The 22,167-nt window shown below is 39.4% G+C and overlaps 1 protein-coding gene across 5 annotated transcripts in view; it reads left to right on the top strand.

Moving 5' to 3' along the window:
* The window catches only part of C2H15orf41 (chromosome 2 C15orf41 homolog), a 237,149-nt gene that overhangs the window by 209,712 nt on the left and 5,270 nt on the right, over nucleotides 1-22,167 (top strand). The window contains exons 11-15 of one of the 5 annotated variants that reach the window (XR_004348727.1): nucleotides 9,010-9,478; nucleotides 11,155-11,224; nucleotides 11,494-11,597; nucleotides 12,249-13,701; nucleotides 18,029-18,294. Coding sequence is in view for 1 of the 5 variants with exons in the window: in XM_032624738.1 (XP_032480629.1) it covers nucleotides 9,010-9,139 (130 nt within the window). In the remaining 4 variants the exon portion in view is untranslated. Of the gene's footprint in view, nucleotides 1-9,009; nucleotides 10,398-11,154; nucleotides 11,225-11,493; nucleotides 11,598-12,248; nucleotides 13,702-15,285; nucleotides 15,534-18,028; nucleotides 18,295-22,167 lie in introns of those variants that run through there. The other 4 variants (XR_004348725.1, XR_004348726.1, XR_004348728.1 and 1 more) reach the window with 4 other exon arrangements.

Here is a 22,167-nt window from a genome sequence, read left to right as displayed (position 1 = left end):
TTTCACTGCATTTGGTGTTTCTCTCTTCTTCCCATTTGAGGATGTGTACTGTCCACTCTACACATCCTCATTTGAAACAAAAAAACAGGGCTATCATACTTAAACCCATTCTCCAGTTTTACAATGAAATCGTCTCAATATGCTTCTGATTCTGCCATCCCTCTACATCTCTTGGGACCCCTAACCCCAGTCTTCATTCTTCCCTCAAAAAACATGTGTGTATAATGGAAAAAATTAAAAGGGCCATTGTATGAATAAATGCAGCGTAGCTGGGAACTCACCTTGTCTAGGAAAACTTCTAGAACACCATGTTATTGTTCTAATTATTCTTTTGCTGTGAACCTTTTGGCACTTTGTTCGTTTATTATTATTTTATTATTCAATAATAATTATTCAATATTCAAAAACTTATATTTTACACTTAAATGTGCATGGTTCTACATTATTAAAATTTGAATTGTAAGTATCTAAAGGAGAGGAATATCCTTTCTTGTGTGACTTGTGCTCCACACAGGATGAATATGCAGGCTTATATGTAGACTCTTAATGGGCACATGCAGAGAGCCTGCCTCACTGCCAGGGGTTAGTGTTTCTCCAAGAAAACAGATATTAAAGACAACAGATTAAATATTAAAAAGCTTCTGCCTTTGTTTTCTATCCTGCCTACCTCAGTTCTTCTCTTTGGAGAAGAGATTTACTATAGGCTGGAAAGACTGTTAGTATAGCATCTAAGAATTTCCAACACAGGACAAAGTGGAGTGGAAATTAAGCACTTTTCCAGGCAATTTAATGTAGACATGAAAATGCCGAGTTGTATAAACACCAGGGAGAATTTCAGGTGGTTGTGGTTGTGTATTTATATACATTTTAAATTTTCTTCAAAATAATGTATTTTCTGTTTATTTTCTATGTGGCATAAAGGCCAAGGGTGAATCAGTATTTCTCATATATTTTCCTTTTTTGTTTTCAAAATTATAGACAGTGAGTTGATGTTACAAAGAGAATTGCAATTTAACTAACCAAGATCCATGAATTGAACAAGAATATTCGTAACTAGGATTCTCTTTCTTCAGTCATTGCAATTTGCAAACACAGAACTGCCAAGCAAAAAAAGCAAATGAAACAATCAATTTATATTTTTACTTCATCTCTATATATTACCAAAAAAGAATATTCGCATTGTATATGAAATTGACCGTAGTGCCAGAACCGTAGGGTACTATACTGCATGATCACTGATCTATTATTATTGTACACACATTTATACATAGGCATAAATACACACATACCTTGCATATAAACATGTGCAAGCATATTTCACTGGGACTGAAAAGTTATTTACAACTCTGTCTAGAGATACATACAACAGTGATTAACAAGTGCATAACCAATCTACAACACGCAGATTAAAACTAAATAAACAGTATAAGAGTTTATTTTAAAACAATTACAAGATGTTTTATATTTCTCCTTCATCCTGAACTATGTGTTTGAGAATGTGTTCTTCATGAAAACCACATGCAAGTCTTTTTGATGGTGAAACAATTGACTTCCAGCAGCCACATGTCTGCACACATCCTCAGAAGATATCCCAGACCCCACACAGCAGCTCAAAATGAGAAAAAAAAAAAAAAAAGATTCTCTGCTATTCCTCTGTTGGAGAGGCGTTTTCTATTTGCTTATGAATTGAAAAATAAGATTTGGGTTGGAAACAAAGATTTGAATCAATACAGCTAGGTTTTATTTTTATTGTTTTATGAAGACCCTCATGAACAAGAAACTTTACTAAAATCATCAGATCGTTCCATGGTCCTCTTGTCATCCTTCAATTGAAAATTGTTTGTTTTATTGACTTGATCCAGATTTATATTGTAGAACCCTGGTGCATTAGAATCCTTTTTCATGTGTAAAAATGGTAACGTGGCTCATTGAGAAGTATATGATCAGTCTCATGAGTTTTCTCTTATTCTATGTAGAAAGGCAAATTGTACAATAGGATATGAGTCTTCCACCACCCTTCACCTTCATATTATCAAAAGAGATGGAAAATTGTATTGATATTTTTAAAATATATGGTTATTTTCTCTTGGAGCTGAAAACATTGATAAGCCAAGTTAATTGCACAAATATGAGATACATCCCTGTACTAGAAGGATTTTAGGAGCAAAAATGGACCTTTGGAGTTCACCGTATCAACCCTGTTTAGCAAGTCTGAACCTTCTTTTCTGGGAAAACAAATCTCCACCTGACACACTCACTTAGACCCGTTGCTTCCCTCAGTTTTCCTCATAACTTATTCCAGCTGTTTATTTCCATTTATGTGAACAGGCTATGATTCTCATTCCCCAGCTTACTTCCACCTGATTGTCAAATGCTTCAAATATGCTCCCTCAAATGCAGTCACTTTAATTTCTTTCACCTGAATTGTACGTTGCTTTACATATACTTCCTAAACATGGTGACACTTAAACCTAAAAGAGTAGCTAGATAAACTTTTTAGTGTGAAACTATTGACTTCATACTTGAAGAATTATTCCTGTAGGACAGGTGAATTCCAACGCATACACTGAACTTTTGATTAATCACCTGCCTTCCAGGCCCCTGCTCCTCTCTCATTTCCAGGTGTTGTTATTTTTTCAAAGGTGAATGACTGTTACAAATTGCTGTGTAAATACAAGGCATAATGAGAGACAGTATAATGTAGTGGTTACAAGCACAAGCCATAGAGCCAGACTGCTTAGGTTCAAAGCCTAACCATTTTAGTGCCTCAGTTTTTTCATCTGTGAAATGGGGATAATCACAGTGTCACCCCACCCTTCCTGCATAGGGGGCTGGCTTGTGCATATCAAATTAGTCTGTACATGTAAACGTGCTTGAAGGGCTTCCCTGGTGGCGCAGTGGTTGAGAGTCCACCTGCCAATGCAGGGGACACGGGTTCGTGCCCCGGTCCGGGAAGATCCCACATGCCGCGGAGCGGCTGGGCCCGTGAGCCATGGCCACCGTGCCTGCGCGTCCGGAGCCTGTGCTCTGCAACCGGAGAGGCCACAACAGTGAGAGGCCTGCGTACCGCAAAAAAAAAAAAAAAAAAGTGCTTGAAGCACTGCCTGCCACGTAATGAGTGTGCAGTAAAAGTTACCTTTTTGCTGTTGGGTATTAGAATCATTTTATTTGTATTAAGACAGCATCTTTATAGACATAATGTCTGGTCAAGTGCCCTCTGAAATCTGTGGAGACATAGAAGCTAAACAGGCTTCAGGAAACCAACCAGGGAGCTGGTTTTGGGGGCTAATTTTGCAAAATGGTATCTAATATGTGATTGGAAATCTCTAAATTCCTGCATTTATCTTTCATTTCAACCTCTCTGAAGAAGGTGCCTCAAGGAAAAGTCTTAACAATAGAAAGTTAATAGTCTTTTCTCCATAAGTAAAACTACCATCCAAGTAATTCCTGAGTTATAGGATAGTGTAGAGGCATGGCAAGGAAGGGAGGGTATTTTTTTTTTTTATAGTTTAGAAAGAGTAAGCAAGTCCTTCCTTAATTTGGGGGCCCAAATTTCCTGTCTGTGCCTCTGACTTTCTCAGAGAGCTGTAGAAAGACTTCCTTTATAACTTGTACCGTATTCTGTCCAACATTCATAATCTAACAACCTCAGAGACTATCTGAGGATAGCTAAATTTTTCTGGAAAACTAAGAATTTGCTCACTGAAGTACCATTTTTAAAACATTCTTGGTGACAATTTTTTTAAAAATGTCTTACAGATTTTACAGCCTTTTTTAACTGAACAAAATGAAACCAGCATTTGTTTTTCCTGGGCTGTCCTCAGCACCTGTTGAGGTTGACAAAGTCTATTTGCCCCCGCACCAAATAGCCTTGGATTACTACAATTGGGTTGTTTTTTTGTTTGTTTGGTTGGTTGGTTGGTTGGTTGGGGTTTTTTAGTGTCTCTTCTCTAATTGTCAGCAGGCACCTCAACTGTAACCAACCTCCCACACCCTATCTCTACCCTCTATTTGCAGCTTCAGAAGCCCAATAACCAACTCTAACACCAAAACCACAGAACTTGAGAAAATATGCAGAATTCTTCATTTTATTTTATGATTTCTATATTTCTTTGGATAACCCCAGCATCCTAGATATGGAGCAGGGAGGGGCATTGGTATATAGTCTAAGTTAGGAGCCAGGAAGCTCTGTTAGTGTAAAAACACAGAGTTGCTTCGTATCTGAGATTTCCCCTTGATGAAGAGTTGCTACTTATTGATAATCTCATTCGGTAATCCCTTCTGCTGTAAAGTCTAGGTGCAAGTGTAACTGACAAAAGCCAATCTGTAGCCAACAGGACTCTCCATACTGCATACGTGAAGAATGGTATTTGACTACTCAAGTCTGTAGTGCAGGTGTATCTATTAGTTATCTATTGCTATATTTAAAAAAAAACACCCAAAACTACATGACTTAAAATAGCACACATTTGTTATCTCACCTTTTCTGTGGGTCAGGAATATGGGTATAGCTTGTTGGGCCCTCTTCTTCACCTTCTCTCAGCATTTAAGTTATTGGCTCAGGGTCTGTGGTCTCATCCAAAGGCTTGACTGAGGAAAGATCCACTTCCAGCCTCACTCAATGTTAAATCAAAATCTGATTCTTGGTTACTTTTAAACATTGCCCTAGGTCTGTGCTCAAGAGCTACAACAGGAATCTAATTCCTTCTCCCATGAGCAGTGTAAACATCCATAGGTGGTGAACGAGCACATCACCACCCTAAGTTCTCATTTCCAGGTCACATATACTTTGTTAATCTAATGCTTCCTCAAACATCCTAGAGTTCTCCTCTGGACCATTTCCAGACTAGAGATATTCTCCTTAAAATATGACACCAGAACCCTCCACAACACTCTACGTGTGGTCTAACCAGTTCATAGGGCATTTCCCCTCTTTTTCTGGTTAAAGAAATACCATTTTACCACATTTAGCAGACTGATCACTACATCATGGCAAGACAGTCACAGACCCTCCAGCCACTCCTGGGCTCCAAAACACGTTCCTCCGCTTTTTAGCCAAGACCTTTGGCAAGATACTTAATTTCTCTGTGCCTCAGTTTCTTCATTTGTAAAATAGGGACAGTAATTGTATCTCCCTCCCTCCTGGGGCTGACCTGAGAGTTAAATGGATCGATACGTGTAAAATGCCTAGAACAGTGTCTGTCACGTAGTAAGTGCGATGAAAGTGTTAATAATTAACATTGTTGTAACTGTTATTATTGCTAGCACTATAATCTGTTAGTATGCCATTAGGGTGCTATCCTGCTCACGGATAAAAATGCCAAACCATGGCAATAGCCGAGTCCTTCCATCTTGCCCATCTCTAGGCCGCCACTGATTGAGTAACCAGTGCAACAAAGCTGTCTGATCCTATTATTAACTCTGTGTTCTCCATCTTGTTCTTGAGGGTATCTGTCATGTACCAGGTACTGTGCTAGCCCCAGAGGACACAAATGTAAATAAAACATGGCCATTGCCCTCAAAAGGGTCACAACGTAGCAAAGAGACAAATGATGAAACGTGTAATCTCTGGGAGACAACTGTGCACAAAGACCACAGAAGGGTGCCCAGCTTTCATTCCACAGCCTCCTGCTTAATTTCTCTAAATACTCTAAAATGGAAGGACACCAGAGAAACACATTTCAAACACATTTATAAGCTTGTCATTATTTATGAGGAGCTTTATCTTTCATACCCTCAAGGTCTGTCATGGCTCTTGACTTTCACCTCCCATTTTTTCAAGAGGTATTTGTTATTGTTGCTAATTTGGTGGTATTTTATTTGCAAGCAGAATTACTTGTTCAAGAGTCACTTACATTCCAGGCTCTGCTCCACAGGAGTTTTTAAAATCCATTTGGAGTCTTTGATCTTATTACTTGACCATGAGTATAGTAACCTTCAAATTATAGTCAACCTTGAAATGTGTTTACACAGTCAATTCAGATATCCATATACATCCCATTACTGAGTGTCTCCAGCCTGGTAGGGAGAGCTGCAATCCCAGTAGCAGACCAACCCTCTGCTTTGCACATTTGCTCAGATCCAAGGACTCTGTTTTCTTTTAAATTCTGTGAATAGACTCTGATTTTTATTGGTCATAAAGGTTATGTTTGCCTTCCCAGTGATCTCATTATTGTCCAGTAGTGCCACAATAAATGGAAGTAGGCATCAAAAAGGTGAAGTCTCTAGGCCCATCAGCCTGTACTTGACCAACATAAAAATTTCCTAGGTCTTGTTTACTCCGTTTTACAACTTTTCAGAAGGAAATACTAGAGATGGGTTGCTTGATTTTTCAAATTATCAGCCTACATGTTGCCTTCTGCTGGTTCCGATAATGGAGGAATGGGTTATGTAATGTTGCCTAATGCGGTTGGCCTCTTCATAAACAGCCAAGTTGCTGAAAGGTTAATTTGCCAGCATCTGATAATCTCTGGATCCTCAGCTGTTGGAGAAACGTCAGAAATGCACTCAAGGTATTGGGAACAAGGCCAGGTCTTGTTCTCCCGTTAAACTTCCAAACTTTTAACTCTCTAAAGTCCTCATTATTTTTGTCATTCAAAGACTACGTAATTTGAAAGCCTCCGTCTACCGATCTTTATTTACAAAGGGAGTCGTATTTCCTCGTTTTTAATTAATTAAGCACATATTGTCAATCAGAGCTTTTGGGTCATATGAGAGAGCTGGTATTTCCCAAGTAAATATAATTTCACCCCAAAGCTAGGGAACAATGACTTAGATAGAGGGTAGAGCCTTATTCCGAGTCATTTCTCATATATACTAAAAACAGTTCATAGATCTGTGTTGCTACCTTCAGAGAGTCCTCCTAAGTGAACCACTACATGAAATGTTTAGATTCACAGTCTTGCAAAACCTTTCCCAGGTGCTGATTTCATGCGTTGCCTCACAAATGAAACAAGTCCACTCTCTTGGTTACTGAGGTGTTCCCCAGCCTGACTTTCATGCCTAGAAAATGCCATTTTCGTAAAGAGCCTTCTTGCTTCGTGCCCTTTGGCTTATGATTGAGGGAAAGCGCAGGCTGGTGATATGTGTTTTTGTTTTATTCAATCTTTAAAACACTGGGCTTGTTGTTTATGACCTCTATATATTCTTCTGTTCTTTTCCATGACTGGTTAGATCACCTTTCTTTTTTCCCTCCCTTCATAGAAATATGAGCGCCTTTCTAAAGAACACCACGGCCTCAAGAATGGCTGTGTAATAAAACAGGGGCATGTGTTGAGGTTAACAGTAGATTTCTTGAGGCTGTGACTGAGGGCTGCTTCACTGATGGGAAGGTTTGAGGCTTCTCAGACATTGTCCTCCAAATCACAGGTCTTCTTGCTCTTGCCAGACTTGTTTTGACAAACCTGAGCTCATCTGATACTAGTCATAGAGCTCTTTGTAAAATCAAGATACCAAATGGTATCCATTGCAGACAATTGTTTGTGATTAAAAGTTACTAAGAAACCCTTGGTTAAAATGGAAGCAAGACCTCGTCCAGGTGTGAGCTTCACCTGGTGTGCATTTAAGCACTGGGGCCCCAAATACCTCGTGCCCTAGGTGCCTGATTCTTCTGACCACAAAGGAAACTCTCCCCAGAGATACTGAGAAACAAGAGCATTTGCGATCAGCCCTGAATTCAGGTAAATGTCACAGCGCCTGGTGCTCCAAGGCTTCTCATCCTATACAGCTCCTGTGTCCCCTAGAACAACTTCAGTTGATGAGTCAACATCTCATGATTCTATCCCTGCATGGAGGGAATACAAAAGTTTTAATTAATCTCGTGTACAGCTTGGCAAATAAACTATTCCATGACATCCAACTGAACTTGTTTCTGTGCATACAGTATCTTGCAGCCCATCCTGTACTGTTAGGTTTGGCAAGTACACTTCAGCATATAATAAATCATGGAAGGAAAAAGCTTTTTGGCCTAGCGTGGTTCAGCCTGCTGTAATGTCAGAATACAGAAAGCAGTTCTGTTTTTAGACATCCTTTTACTAACCCAACGTTCATAATTTATGCTTTCACTGTAAAATTCCTGCAACACGACACCAAAAGTAGAGCTGCCCTTTAATTAAGTACTCTCGGTAGGAAAAACGTGAAACTGATGTGCAAAACATCCCTGTGTGCACAGTGATTGATAGTGATTACATCGTTATGAACCCAGCCTAGAGGTCTCAACTTCCTGCTGGCTACTTCCTGAGTGAGCCGCTAACCAAATTGGAGATAATTCGGAGGCACAATTTAGAAACATTGAGGTTTCAAGCCTCCATCTGTCTAGACTTTTTCAGAACTCTACATGGCATTATTCCTTACTTTCGTGATGAGAACCTACGACCAAATTTCATGCCATGTTCACGCTTAGAGAGACTGTAATGCAGAGAGTGAAGGGGCCGAGAGAACTCTTTGCAGGATCCCAGTTGTCATATTGGTTTGTTTTTTGTTTTTAAGACTAGAAAGAATGAATGACAGAAGGAACTTCTGGCCCTATTGGTACGTGAATAGAGCATTATAGCCAGAAGAAGACCTTGAGCTGTTGATTTTTTTTAAATTATTTTCCAAATATTTTTTTTTCCTTAGTTGAAAATAGGTAGGTTTAACTTTTAAAAGAGTGCCTCTAAATGTCAAGAGGCTAAAATCCCAAGCCTGGTGCTGCCCAAATCAATGCTGTTTCTACTCTGCTTTTGTCCTTCATCAGCTAAGTCGTCACAACACCTGACTGAGAGGTAATTAGAGCAGTGAAATAGTTCAGGTTCCTTGAAAGAAAGGTAACAAATCCGTCCAAGGCGGTGACACTTGCATGAAATAAGCTCTTTGGTGTAAGTTCAGCTACTTTCAGTCATAATCTAGCAACCGAAACAAAAACTTTGTACAATAAAGTCATTTAATCATCTTATCCATGCTGCAAAGATTACCTTTTTCTGGAACTATGTTGATACTATGTGTGCATGTTATTTTCTCATGTTTTTGCAGGTTTGGGCCAGGCTTAGTCATCTACTGGTACGGATTTATCCAGGAGCTAGACTGTAACCGGGAAAGGGGCATCCTGCTCCAAGCCTGTTTCCCCACCAACATCGTCACCTTATGCCATAGCATTGCTTGACCCTGATGATCCTGGAAGAGAAGCTGGGAGGAAAAGATGAATCCGGAAGCAATTTTACTTTCCTGCAGTGTAAACTCCTGGCAGCATCTGCCCTGAACTTCAGCTGAACTCTCGCTGCCCGTAGTCACACCACTACCTCTTTAGACAAACATATCAAGAGTTTCTGTTTTCCTTCACCCCTTGCTCATGTGAACAGCCAAGAACTACAGACACAGCCCACTCATTATCAGCATCTCTGTCTCTGTCAAACAGTTAGTTTATAGATAGTCATAATCTTTCTTCCTTCCGGATGGTTTCTCCTTATATACTGAACAAAAGAAAAAATGCGGAGACTGAAAGGTGTCATTTTTCAATTTTCCTCCCAGTTACTGAATCGCCCTCTTTTTTTTTTTTTTTTTGGTAAGCCTCCATTCATTCTCTCTCCCTCCCCCTTTCTCTTCATGTACACTTACGGATACCCAGGGTTGCGTTACTGTCATGGAATAACCTAGCACAGTCCCAGCAAAGCCGAAATCGTGAAGGCTGCAACTAGATTTTCGCTCTCACCTGCAAGGGCAGACCTTGCTGGGAGCCTGCGTTTGTTTTCTCCAGTCTTTATGGTTTCCTGACTTCTGTGGCAGTAAGCCAAGCTGAAAAAAATATACTTGATGAGAATTTCCTCTTTCTATAATACTTATTTGAGCACCAAACATTTTCCATTTATCTCATTTAAAAGCATTAGTTACGTTGTGTCTGGAAACCACACTCCTTTGGATTGGGGGCTGAGGGCAGACGACGGAAGCTGGGTGCCAGCCTTGACAAGAGTTTATTTTTAAACGTAACTAGTTGTCAGTATGTATGGTAGTCAGTATTTTTATGAGTAAACTTTTTCAAAAGCGCATTCTGTACTCTGCTTTGTATCTGCATTTTATACCGCATAATTATATAACACTCAAATAATTTAGGCATTAGGATTGTTTGGCTTTGAATGAATTAAGTGTACCAAAAATAAACCTAGAGCAATTTTCAAGTAAGCAAAAGAAGTTTTGTATTTGTTCACTTTCATTTATTCACTTTTTCTACTGCAAACCAAATTTCAATCTAAAGGAAAACATCAGTAAATTCATTATAAACCTATCTTTTAGGAAGGTGAAAAATTAATCCATACCCAAAAATGTACTTAGTAAAATATCTGCCCTCATGTTGACAAAACATAATATTCTTTATAATGTTGAATGAGTTTGGAAATATTAGTAAAAATGTAACTTTTACAAACACCTTCAAGTTATATATATTGCTTGGTTCTTTCAAAAGACTAAATATACCATTTGTACTTTGTTCATTTTGTACCTAAGAAGATTTGCAGAAATCTGCCTACTGCCTTTCCTTTTGAAGGATACAAACATGTCAGGTTCAGGCATGGATTTTAGCTCTGTTGCAAGTTGCATTAAACAAAAAAGAAAGAGGAAGAAGATGAAACAGTAAGGCGGCATCAGGCAAACTTCTGTTTCAGTGTAAAATTCACCATGCAGGTTTCATGAGTAAAATAGGATGATTTGGAACCACTGCTGTTGTCTTGATACACACTCACACACACACACACATTTTAGACTAAAATGTTGTTAAAAGCAGTTTGCATGGCATGCTCTAAACTGCTTTTTCTTCTTTAGAAATAAATTACATTTATCTGCACAGATGTTGAAAACCCTGTTAAACCTTCGTCAAGGATTTGTTTTATATTAAACAAATTTATGATGAAGGTGCACAAATAAATTTAAAAAATGAAAGAGGTGCTTGCATTTCAGAATTTGCTCTTCTACCTGGTGCCCTGACATAATGTGTTAGGAGAAGGCACCGGTGTTCTCTGGCAAGGGCACCACCTCCTCTTTATGAATGGGGTTTTAAAATCTGGCCCTGAAAAGTGGGGAAGGAACCAGCAGTAGACTGTACGTACTATGATAAAGTTACAAGTTATTTAAAACTAAGCTTTATTCTACATAAAAACTAATGTGATTATAACGTCTACTATTTTTCAGTTGGAAGAGTGTGGTGAGGGGCCTAGCGTTCCCAGACTGGAAGCTGAAATCCTCCTTGTTCCTCTTTTATGTAAGGAATACTTATCTGTGGTCTATCTGTATGTGTTGTTTGTTTACTTGTTTTTTAAATTTAGACAGTGTAAACATCAGCCCTAGAGGGTATACATGGGGTGACAACTTTTTTTTTTTTTTTTTTGCTCTCATCGTTAGAACATTAACATTAAAGTCAAATATTGTGTTATGGAGCTTTCTGCAAACTGTGTTAATAAATTATGCCGTCAGAAAGTAGGAGTATATGCACAAACGTAAAACTAAATGATGTTCTCTCTGCATATATAGACGTGCCCAGTGTCTGCTCTCACAAACAAACAAGAGACCCTATTTGTTCGAAGCATGCAGAGGCATGAGCTCAGAACAAAGCTGATCCAGCTCCGATATTTCAGGTGACTTCATAGACCCCACCCCATTTCCACCCAAAAAACAAACAAAAAACAGTGAGAATTCTTTTTTTTTCTTTTGCTTCAGGCGAGATGTATGTCAACTCTTCTGAACACTCCTAAAATCATATATAAAAGGGAGGCTCAGGGGTGCAGAGTAGAAAGCTGGATCTCCAGAGGGAATCATTTTCTTTTAAGCATCAGTGTGTGTACCTGCTCATTATTGGCAAGGCTTGATTCCACCCTGGAAGAAGATGATAAATTGTCCGTCTTTGGGGGGTGCATTCACTCATTGAAGCCTCCAGGGGATAGCTTAGAGCCCTGGATGAGGTTATCCACTAAATGGGCCCTGGGGGGGCCTCACTAATTAATGCACAGCCCCCAAGTGAACAGTTAATTCACTCACCCCTCCCTGAGGAGCTACACCCAGTGTTTCCTTTCCTCTCTGGAACCAAGATGGCTGAGATGTCTGCTCTTTTTAACCTGTTCCGCCCTAGGACCTGGAGTTTCAGTTGAATTAGATCTTCCATGTGCTGTACTCCCCTCACTTCCTGCCTCTTCCCAGCTGTCCTCGCCTTCTCCTGCCTTTGCAGTTTCCTTCCACGTGGACACACGTTCTGCACTCTCTCACTACCCCTTGTCTCTTTTTCTCTCTAGAAAATGATCCCAGGACCAAAATGCAGCTCATCGGAGTCCTGATCCATATATATTTTTTGGAGTCCAAGTTGGGGGAGAACAATTGACCTAAGCTCTCTGGGGAAAAGCACACCTAAGCATCTTTGGCATCTGAAGGTGATAAAACTTGTAACTAAGATATTACAGGGTCAAATATGGTCTGAGGTTTAGTGTGTCAGTAACTGTTTTGGCAAAAGGAGCCAAAAGAACATGTGAGGTTTACAGATACTTTCAGGCTGAATGGTGGTGTTCAGCTGATTAAAATTACAAATTTAAATAGTAAAATGTCCCTGTGATTTAGTTAGAGAATCACTCCTAGCTCGTTCATGTTGGGGGCAGCTTGCCATTTTCCACGTGATCTGCAAGCTGCCTCAAAAGTATAACTATTTTGTGAATAGGACAGGAGAAGAAAATCTCCCAACTGGCACATTCTGAGTTAGGGTCAAGGAACAAAGCCAGCTTAACTAGAGAGGAAATAAAAGGCAAACAATAGGAGTTTGCCTGCACTGTCACCACTATAGAGAGGTGCCTCTCTGGACCTGCCTGGTAAGTCACTCTCAGGTTAAGGAAGGGTCGCAGTGACAAAAGTTCGGACCATCTAACTGTATTACCCCAAACTAACCTTCCTATATATAGTAAAAACAGTCTGAAGATGTTTTATTAAGAACATGCCTGGATTCGAAAGATTAAGGAAGATGGAATTATGAATTAAATAATAACCAGAACAGCTTGGGTTCCCCTTGTGTTTTTCACTTTCCTGCTATTGTTTTGAATGTGGCTGTGAGACAAAGAGCTGCTTAGGTCAAGGACTATAAATTACAGTTTTCATACAATAGTCATCCACTAAAATGATTTCAAAGCTTGATCAAAGTACTTCAAAAAGACTTTTAAAACTTTTCCACAATGCAGGGGGAGGGGAAACGCTCATTTGATGCCTTAATTTGCTTCAGTCTAGCAGAGTTGCATCTTGGCGTCATACCTACTTTATATAAAATCCCACTCATTAGTTAAAGAAACCCAACGTGTTCTTATTGTTGTCTCATGTACAAGTAAAAAGGATTTAAGTTTCCATCTGGTTAACTAGCACAACTAAACCTTCGGAGACACTTGTAAGGAAAAGATGCACATAATCCTGCTTTAAAATAAGCATAACTTGACAATATTTAATCGTGATATGCAAGGTATTTAAGACTAACTCCCTGTCTTAGAATAAAGTGGATATCAGTGGATTTAGTTGTCATCTTAATAATAGTCATGATAATAGATAGATTTCATTTTTCATCTCTTTTCCCTCAACATGCATGTACCTGGAGCTGTCTCGTGTTATAAGCAAGGATGATGGGAGGTACCCTAGTGGTAGATAAGCTAAGCAGATTCTAGGCCCAGCCATACATGAAGACAGTGTGGGATTGCTGCAACAATGCTTCTATGTCAGGTAATTTTTATTTTTTAAAAGGAAGGTCATTTGGAAATGCTGACATGAGATATAACCAAGTCAATTAAGTGATAACAATGGAAGTTCAGAGTTTAATTGAGGCCTGAACATGAAGCCACCAACTGTTAACCTAAAGCAGTGAATTCCCCTGGAAACAGCCTCCGTTAAAAGCATTTCTAGAATAAATAGCACTTTTTTCTTTAAAAAAAAAAATGCCTTTGTCATTTTTATATTCAACACAGATACAATCCGAAATTACAATTGAGTGTATCTATAGGAGACTCTTTTTTTTTTTTTTTTTTTTAACGGTACGCGGGCCTCTCACTGTTGTGGCCTCTCCCGTTGCCGAGCACAGGCTCCTGACGCGCAGGCTCAGCGGCCATGGCTCACGGGCCCAGCCGCTCCACGGCATGTGGGATCTTCCCGGACCGGGGCACGAACCCGTGTCCCCTGCATAGGCAGGCGGACTCTCTAACACTGCGCCACCAGGGAAGCCCAGGAGACTCTATCTTTTAATTTTAATTGAAATTTCTTTTATAGGGCAAATCAAAATTTACATAATCCAAATGACCTCTGTAGGAAACCATAGTTTTGTAAGTAAACTGAAAGTTGTAAACAAGAGCCTTTTATTTGATTGTGCCACATTTATCTCAATTGTTGACATATTTCTTTCTCTAGTTGTTTAGTGGCAAGATTTCTGACTCACTTGTAAGCTCCATAGAGTAGGAACTATATCTTGTTCCCCGCTCTAACCCCTAATAGCTAACAGAGTTCCTGGCACAGAGCAGGTGTTCAATAAATGTTGAATGCACAAATGAATGACTGTTAAATTTATATTAAATATGTTCTCGCTTGCATTGAAGAAATAATTGGGCCTTTTTAATTTTAACTTTCTCATTTTCTTCAGCTGAAAACTGGGTGTTATGTATTGGAATCAGAGAAAAGCATCATATATTTTGGTGTTAATTAGAGAATTACTTACTTTAGAAACCCTCAAAACCTAAAATACAGCAGTTTCATCAACCAGACTATTTGATATTTAGTCTTAAGGGGAATTCATGTTCTTTCATTGCATTTGCCTTAAATTTAGCCTTACTACCTTATTGTTTATCCAGTATATTGCTAAATTAACTCAAACATTTTAAAATCTTATCTTTGTTTCTCTTAAAAAAAAAGCTTAAGGCTTATCTTTATATTTCTATTTAAGAAACAGTTTACCCTAAAATCAAGTCAGGGTCCCAAATAAAATATGTTTTGTACACAGGTTTGAGGATATTCAGTGGAATTATTAGATTAACTGCAAATGGTGCTTTTAATTGCTCACTTTTATAATGCTGAGTTGATATCAGAGTGCTTCCGGGCCATAGAAGTGTCTGCTGGCTCAGGAGAGAAGGGTTCTTTGGTCATTTGCCAACAGGATCTGACTTGGGAGAGACACTGTCCATGAACTGCTCAGGGGGCATTTCCCTGTTAGTCATTAATTCAGAGTATATTATCAAAGGCATTTGGCATATTTCCTCATATTTTGAAAACTTATAACACAAAAGGAACTGGAATTTCCATGTTTCTCCTTTGCTCTCCCAGGACTTAATTTGTTGGGGCCGTTTTGGTGTGTGATTCCTTCTGTGAGTGTCTGGAGAGAACTGAAGCCCAGGACAGACGTCACTGTGATTGGGTCCTCTTTGGCTCTGTGGGATGTTTCCATCTTGTATTTCTAGCATTTAGACTCTTCAAGACACAAGTATTTATAGAGTCCCTAATGTGTGTTTAGAAGTGTTTGAGGTGCTGTGGGAAATTCAAAAATGTGCAATAAATGGTCTTTTTTTTTAATATTTAATTTTATTTATTTTTGGCTGCGTTGGGTCTTCGTTCCTGCATGCAGGCTTTCTCTAGTTGTGGCGAGCGGGGGCTACTCTTCGTTGCGGTATGCAGGCTTCTCATTGCAGTGGCTTCTCTTGTTGTAGAGCACGGGCTCTAGGCACGCGGGCTTCAGTAGTTGTGGCTGGCGGGCTCTAGAGCACAGGCTCAGTAGTTGTGGCGCACGGGCTTAGTTGCTCCGTGGCATGTGGGATCTTCCCGGATCAGGGCTAGAACCCATGTCCCCTCCATTGGCAGGTGGATTCTTATCCACTGTGCCACCAGGGAAGTCCCAAATGGTCTTTTTTTTTTTTTTTTTTTAATATATCATTACTTGTCAAAATGAAAACAAAAGATTTAAAATTTTCAGGGAGGACACTTACAGGGTAATAAGGAAAGAAGCAAACCTATGGGGCTTTTAATAAGATATTTTACTTCTAGACTTCAGGCAGCAAATAGTTTTCTATTTGCTTGTGGTAGCTGCATCCACCGCTATAGAGAAGGATTCTGAGGCCGAGTTCAGCTCAGCGGGAAATAGGGTTGTGATCAATTATGGGCACTAATCTTTGGAGTGGGTAGTGATCACACAGATGCCACATAGTTTCAATTCCCACCCTAGGTCATTCATGTTTAGTGCAAGTATAAGTACATTCTAAGCATTTGGAACAGAACTCATAATCTTGTTCATGGCCCTGAGTAATAAAATAAGCAGTAACATTTTTCACTGGTTCTATAACATCAAGTGAAATAACATCTGTCCATGGCTGAGATCTGTTTAGTAATTCATATAAGCAAAATATTTCAATAGGAATATGATTTTAAAACTCAAGATAAACACTTTAGAAGGCCGCAGATAATTATTGCTCTCAGTAAAGTAAACGCCTACAAGTTACATGACATTATTGATGAAAAACATTGGGTTTCGGGTTTCCCTGGTGGCGCAGTGGTTGAGAGTCCGCCTGCCGATGCAGGGGACACGGGTTCGTGCCCCGGTCCGGGAGGATCCCACATGCCGCCGAGCAGCTGGGTCCGTGAGCCATGGCCTCTGAGCCTGCGCCTCCGGAGCCTGTGCTCCGCAACGGGAGAGGCCACAACAGTGAAAGGCCTGCGTACCGCAAAAAAAAAAAAAAAAAAAAAAATTGGGTTTCTATACTTTGGGCTCTGCGTGAGGATCGTGAGATTTGAGGATTGTCTCCTATTAGATGGTCTCACATACTCATTAGTTTTTTAGTTTTCTTGTTTGTTTTCCTGGTAAAAACAGGCTTGGGGTTTCAAGGTCAGCTGCAGACTGTGCCTTCCTTCTCTTTCATGGTCTTTATATCATGTGGGTATCAATTTCCTACTTAGTGCAGGGCATTTTTATAAAGTAGTTATTGTATACTTGTTATATTTGTTTTAAAATATGCTCCCAAAAAGAAATCTTAAAATATTTTCAAGGATGAAAGAGATAGGTATGCTGTACATGGTAATGGAGGTTTTGTTAATACACTTACCATTAAGCCATAAATAATTTTCCTAAATCCTTTTAATTGAATCAGCTCATTAATTCTGTCAGCTAAAATAGTGACAGTCGTTGCACATGGAAAATTAGTAGGTAAAAATCTAAAAATATTTTGTTCCTTGCTAATTTGAATAGAAGGATCCATCTTGGTTTTCCAAGTTACAATTTTTTAAATAGGATTTTGTAGTAAATGAAAAAAAAAGCAATCCAAACTAACAGAGGGTAATTGAAAAGCAGAACAACGAACGAGATGGCAAGGTGGACATAAGTGCATTGCATGTAAATGTAAAACTTGGTCTTTTGGTAAATTATTTTCACCTTACTTGCTTCCCCACTATCCTTGAAAGTGTTTCCCAATGACAAAGGGGTTAAAAACAGCAGCAGCAGCTTGGGGGCATGGAGTGAGCAAAGAAACTCATGTGAGAATTGAATTGCTTTTTCAGTTGGTTCCTTGACAATTCCCTAAGAGGTGTGTGGAAAGTAAAACTGAGCCATTAGCAAAGATGAGATAAGTTTGACTCATAGACTTTGAGAATTTTAGAATTGGAAGGGACCAGAGACCTCATTGTACAGGTGAAAAAATTGAAGTCTGGAGAGGTCAAGTGACTCGTCCAAGGTCACAGAGCTAGCTAACTGGAGGCAGAACTAGAATCTGTCCCTCCTAGCCTCCTGTCCACTGTCCTTTCCACCATGGGGTTAATAATTTATTCTGGAAGGAACTTCCAATATCTAAGTTATGTTTAGTATTTACAAAGTAAAGAATCATGGTATATTTTTAAATAAACATTCTGAACCTTACTGTTTTTGCCCTGTCCCTGATTCCCTAATCTCTGTAGTAGAAATCAGCTTTTGCTTTGACAGAAATAATTCCCATTTTATTTGTACTTTAGTAACCTAAAATCCTTATCATTTGGTGGCATTCAGTTTCTTTTTCTTTTTTCGTTTTTTTTTTTTGGCCATGCTGCACAGCTTGCGGGATCTTTATTCCCTGACCAGGGATCGAACCTGGGCCCCTCGTCAGTGAAAGCGCAGAGTCCTAACCACTGGATCACTAGGGAATTCCCCGCACTGAGTTTCTATACATTGCCATTTAGCCTAAGGATTTGCCACTAAGAATGATTTTGGAAACAGTTTTAGGACATTTTTCCTCTGGCTGATTTACATTTTTATTTTTCTTCTGTTAAAAAAAAATTCACAGATGTTATTTTATCATCTTCTGTTCCTATAACTAATATTCAAATGAATAGTAAATCATGAATTTTTCTGATCATTACCAATAATGATCAGTATATCATGTTCTAGAACTGCACCCAGTAGAACCTTGTGACTTACGATTTGACAACAGATTGGAATCCCTGCTTCTCCACTTACAAGTAACTGAGCTGCAAAATCTTCCATTTCTTCAACTGTAAAATCAAACTACCTATCACATAGGACTATTGTGAGGATTAAATAAGATTAGTACCTAATACATCATACATCAGAGCTCTAACAAAACTGGTACCATACAGTTGTATTATACATGATATAGTTAATGATAATATTACTACCATAGAATGATCCATCTAATAAATGATATGCACCATTAAAAATCTGTGTTTTCTCTGTTAATATAGAAATCAGTATAAGGTGGATACCTTGGCTTTTATTGCTTTTCTGAAACTCATTTAGTATGCTCTTGGATTGGAAGAATCAACATTGTGAAAATGACTCTACTACCCAAAGCAATCTACAGATTCAATGCAATCCCTATCAAACTACCACTGGCAGTTTTCACAGAACTAGAACAAAAAATTTCACAATTTGTATGGAAACACAAAAGACCCCGAATAGCCAAAGCAATCTTGAGACCGAAAAACGGAGCTGGAGGAATCAGGCTCCCTGAATTCAGACTATATTACAAAGCTACAGTAATCAAGACAGTATGGTACTGACACAAAAACAGAAAGATAGATCAGTGGAACAGGATAGAAAGCCCAGAGATAAACCCACGCACATATGGTCACCTTATCTTTGATAAAGGAGGCAGGAATGTACAGTGGAGAAAGGACAACCTCTTCAATAAGTGGTGCTGGGAAAACTGGACAGGTACTTGTAAAAGTATGAGATTAGATCACTCCCTAACACCGTACACAAAACTAAGCTCAAAATGGTTTAAGACCTAAATGTAAGGCCAGAAACTATCAAACTCTTAGAGGAAAACATAGGCAGAACACTCTATGACATAAATCACAGCAAGATCCTTTCTGACCCACCTCCTAGAGTAATGGAAATAAAAACAACAATAAACAAATGGGACCTAATGAAACTTCAAAGCTTTTGCACAGCAAAGGAAACCATAAACAAGACCAAAAGACAACCCTCAGAATGGGAGAAAATATTTGCAAATGAAGCAACTGACAAAGGATTAATCTCCAAAATTTACAAGCAGCTCATGCAGCTCAATAACAAAAAAACAAACAACCCAATCCAAAAATGGGCAGAAGACCTAAATAGACATTTCTCCAAAGAAGATATACAGACTGCCAACAAACACATGAAAGAATGCTCAACATCATTAATCATTAGAGAAATGCAAATCAAAACTACAATGAGATATCTCACACCAGTCAGAATGGCCATCATCAAAAAATCTAGAAACAATAAATGCTGGAGAGGGTGTGGAGAAAAGGGAACACTCTTGCACTGCTGGTGGGAATGTCAATTGGTTCAGCCACTATGGAGAACAGTATGGAGGTTCCTTAAAAAACTAAAAATAGAATTACCATACGACCCAGCAATCCCACTACTGGGCATATACCCTGAGAAAACCAAAATTCAAAAAGAGTCATGTACCAAAATGTTCACTGCAGCTCTGTTTACAATAGCCCGGCGATGGAAACAACCTAAGTGCCCATCATCGGATGAATGCATAAAGAAGATGTGGCACATATATACAATGGAATATTACTCAGCCTTAAAAAGAAACGAAATTGAGCTATTTGTAATGAGATGGATAGACCTAGAGTCTGTCATACAGAGTGAAGTAAGTCAGAAAGAAAAAGACAAATACCGTATGCTAACACATATATATGGAATTTAAGAAAAAAAAAATGTCATGAAGAACCTAGGGGTAAGACAGGAATAAAGACGCAGACCTACTAGAGAACGGACTTGAGGATATGGGGAGGGGGAAGGGTGAGCTGTGACAGGGCGAGAGAGAGTCATGGACATATACACACTAACAAACGTAGTAAAGTAGATAGCTAGTGGGCAGCAGCCGCATGGCACAGGGATATTGGCTCCGTGCTTTGTGGCAGCCTGGAGGGGTGGGATAGGGAGGGTGGGAAGGAGGGAGATGCAAGAGGGAAGACATATGGGAACATATGTATATGTATAACTGATTAACTTTGTTACGGGGCAGAAACTAACACACCATTGTAAAGCAATTATACCCCAATAAAGATGTTAAAAAAAAAAAAAAACTACAATGAGATATCATCTCACACCAGTCAGAATGGCCATCATCAAAAAATCTACAAACAGTAAATGCTGGAGAGGGTGTGGAGAAAAGGGAACACTCTTGCACTGCTGGTGGGAATGTGAACTGGTACAGCCACTATGGAGAACAGTATGGAGGTTCCTTTAAAAAACTACAAATAGAACTACCATACGACCCAGCAATCCCACTACTGGGCATATACCCTGAGAAAACCATAATTCAAAAAGAGTCATGTACCAAAATGTTCATTGCAGCTCTATTTACAATAGCTAGTGGGAAGCAGCCGCATAGCACAGGGAGATCAGCTTGGTGCTTTGTGACCGCATGGAGGGGTGGGATAGGGAGGGTGGGAGGGAGGGAGACGCAAGAGGGAAGAGATATGGGAACATATGTATATGTATAGCTGATTTACTTTGTTATAAAGCAGAAACTAACACACCATTGTTAAGCAATTATACCCCAATAAAGATGTTAAAAAAAAAAAAAGTATAAACCATTTTTCCTAAAGTTCAGGAACAGGCAGTGGGCATATTTAGTTGACTGTTTTTGCAGACGGATGTCTCGCTTAACATTCCTCTGCTCCAGAGGAGCTCAGAGGCAGTCCACGTTATTTTGTGTTTTTTTCTTTTTCTTTTTTTTTTTTTTCCTTAACATCTTTATTGGAGTATAATTGCTTTACAAATGTTGTGTTAGTTTCTGCGGTATAACAAAGGCCCATGTTTCTTTTGATAGTTACCATAGCCTTTGCCATAAATACGACTTTGGAGAGAGCACAACGCAGGGACCAGCCAGCACTTCCAGGTCCAGTTGAAGGCCCAAACCAGCAGTGCTCCAGATGAGCCCCGGAAAGTGCACTTTATTGAAAAAGTTTCTATAAGGGGATTGAAATACCTTCTCCAGGCTACTGTTAGTTCAGTGAAAGAAAGCATAAAATGCTGTTTGAATTTGATCTCTGAAAAAACAAAAAAAGCAAAGCAAAAAGGAATTTGGGGAAATGACTGGTTTGTTCCTGGATTCTTCCTCTGATTGATTCTCGTGACCCTATTGGAGGCAGGTTTGTAAAAGACCCGACAAGCACACCACCGCTAAAGGTAAACCTAATCAGATCACAGGCAAGCTGAACAATTTTCCAACAACTGAACGAGCACCGATGCGCCCCTCTCTGAACACAAGCCAGTCTTCCTCAATGCCTGTGCTCCGCAGCAAGAGAAGCCCCCGCAATGACAAGCCCGCGCTCCGCAATGAAGAGCAGCCCCCGCTCGCCGCAACTAGAGAAAGCCTGCACGCAGCAACGAAGACCCAACGCAGCCAAAACTAAATAAATAAATAAATTTAAATCCAGGCAGATTCTGGATCCAATTCTCCTTGGCAGCAGAGAATACTGTAACAGTAACAACGGGCATGGGAAGTGTGGCTGCTTTCATCGGGGAGCTTGGGATCATTTTGCAAACAATTAACTACGCTTCACAGCATCCCTGCCAGGTGAAGAAGTGCTCCTGTGTTTGCAGACAGAGGAGTTAACCAGTTGGACTATGAGTTTTGTAGAAGTTATTTATTTACTTAACAACAATAAAGGAAACTTGGAAAAAATGCTTATCCTAAAGAGGATGATTTCTTTCTCCATACT

This window comes from Phocoena sinus, chromosome 2 (genome assembly GCF_008692025.1).
Source record: "Phocoena sinus isolate mPhoSin1 chromosome 2, mPhoSin1.pri, whole genome shotgun sequence".
In the NCBI taxonomy this organism is placed as follows: Eukaryota; Metazoa; Chordata; class Mammalia; order Artiodactyla; family Phocoenidae; genus Phocoena; species Phocoena sinus.
Note: the sequence above shows the minus strand (reverse complement) of the source record. Positions and strands in the feature narration are given on the sequence as shown.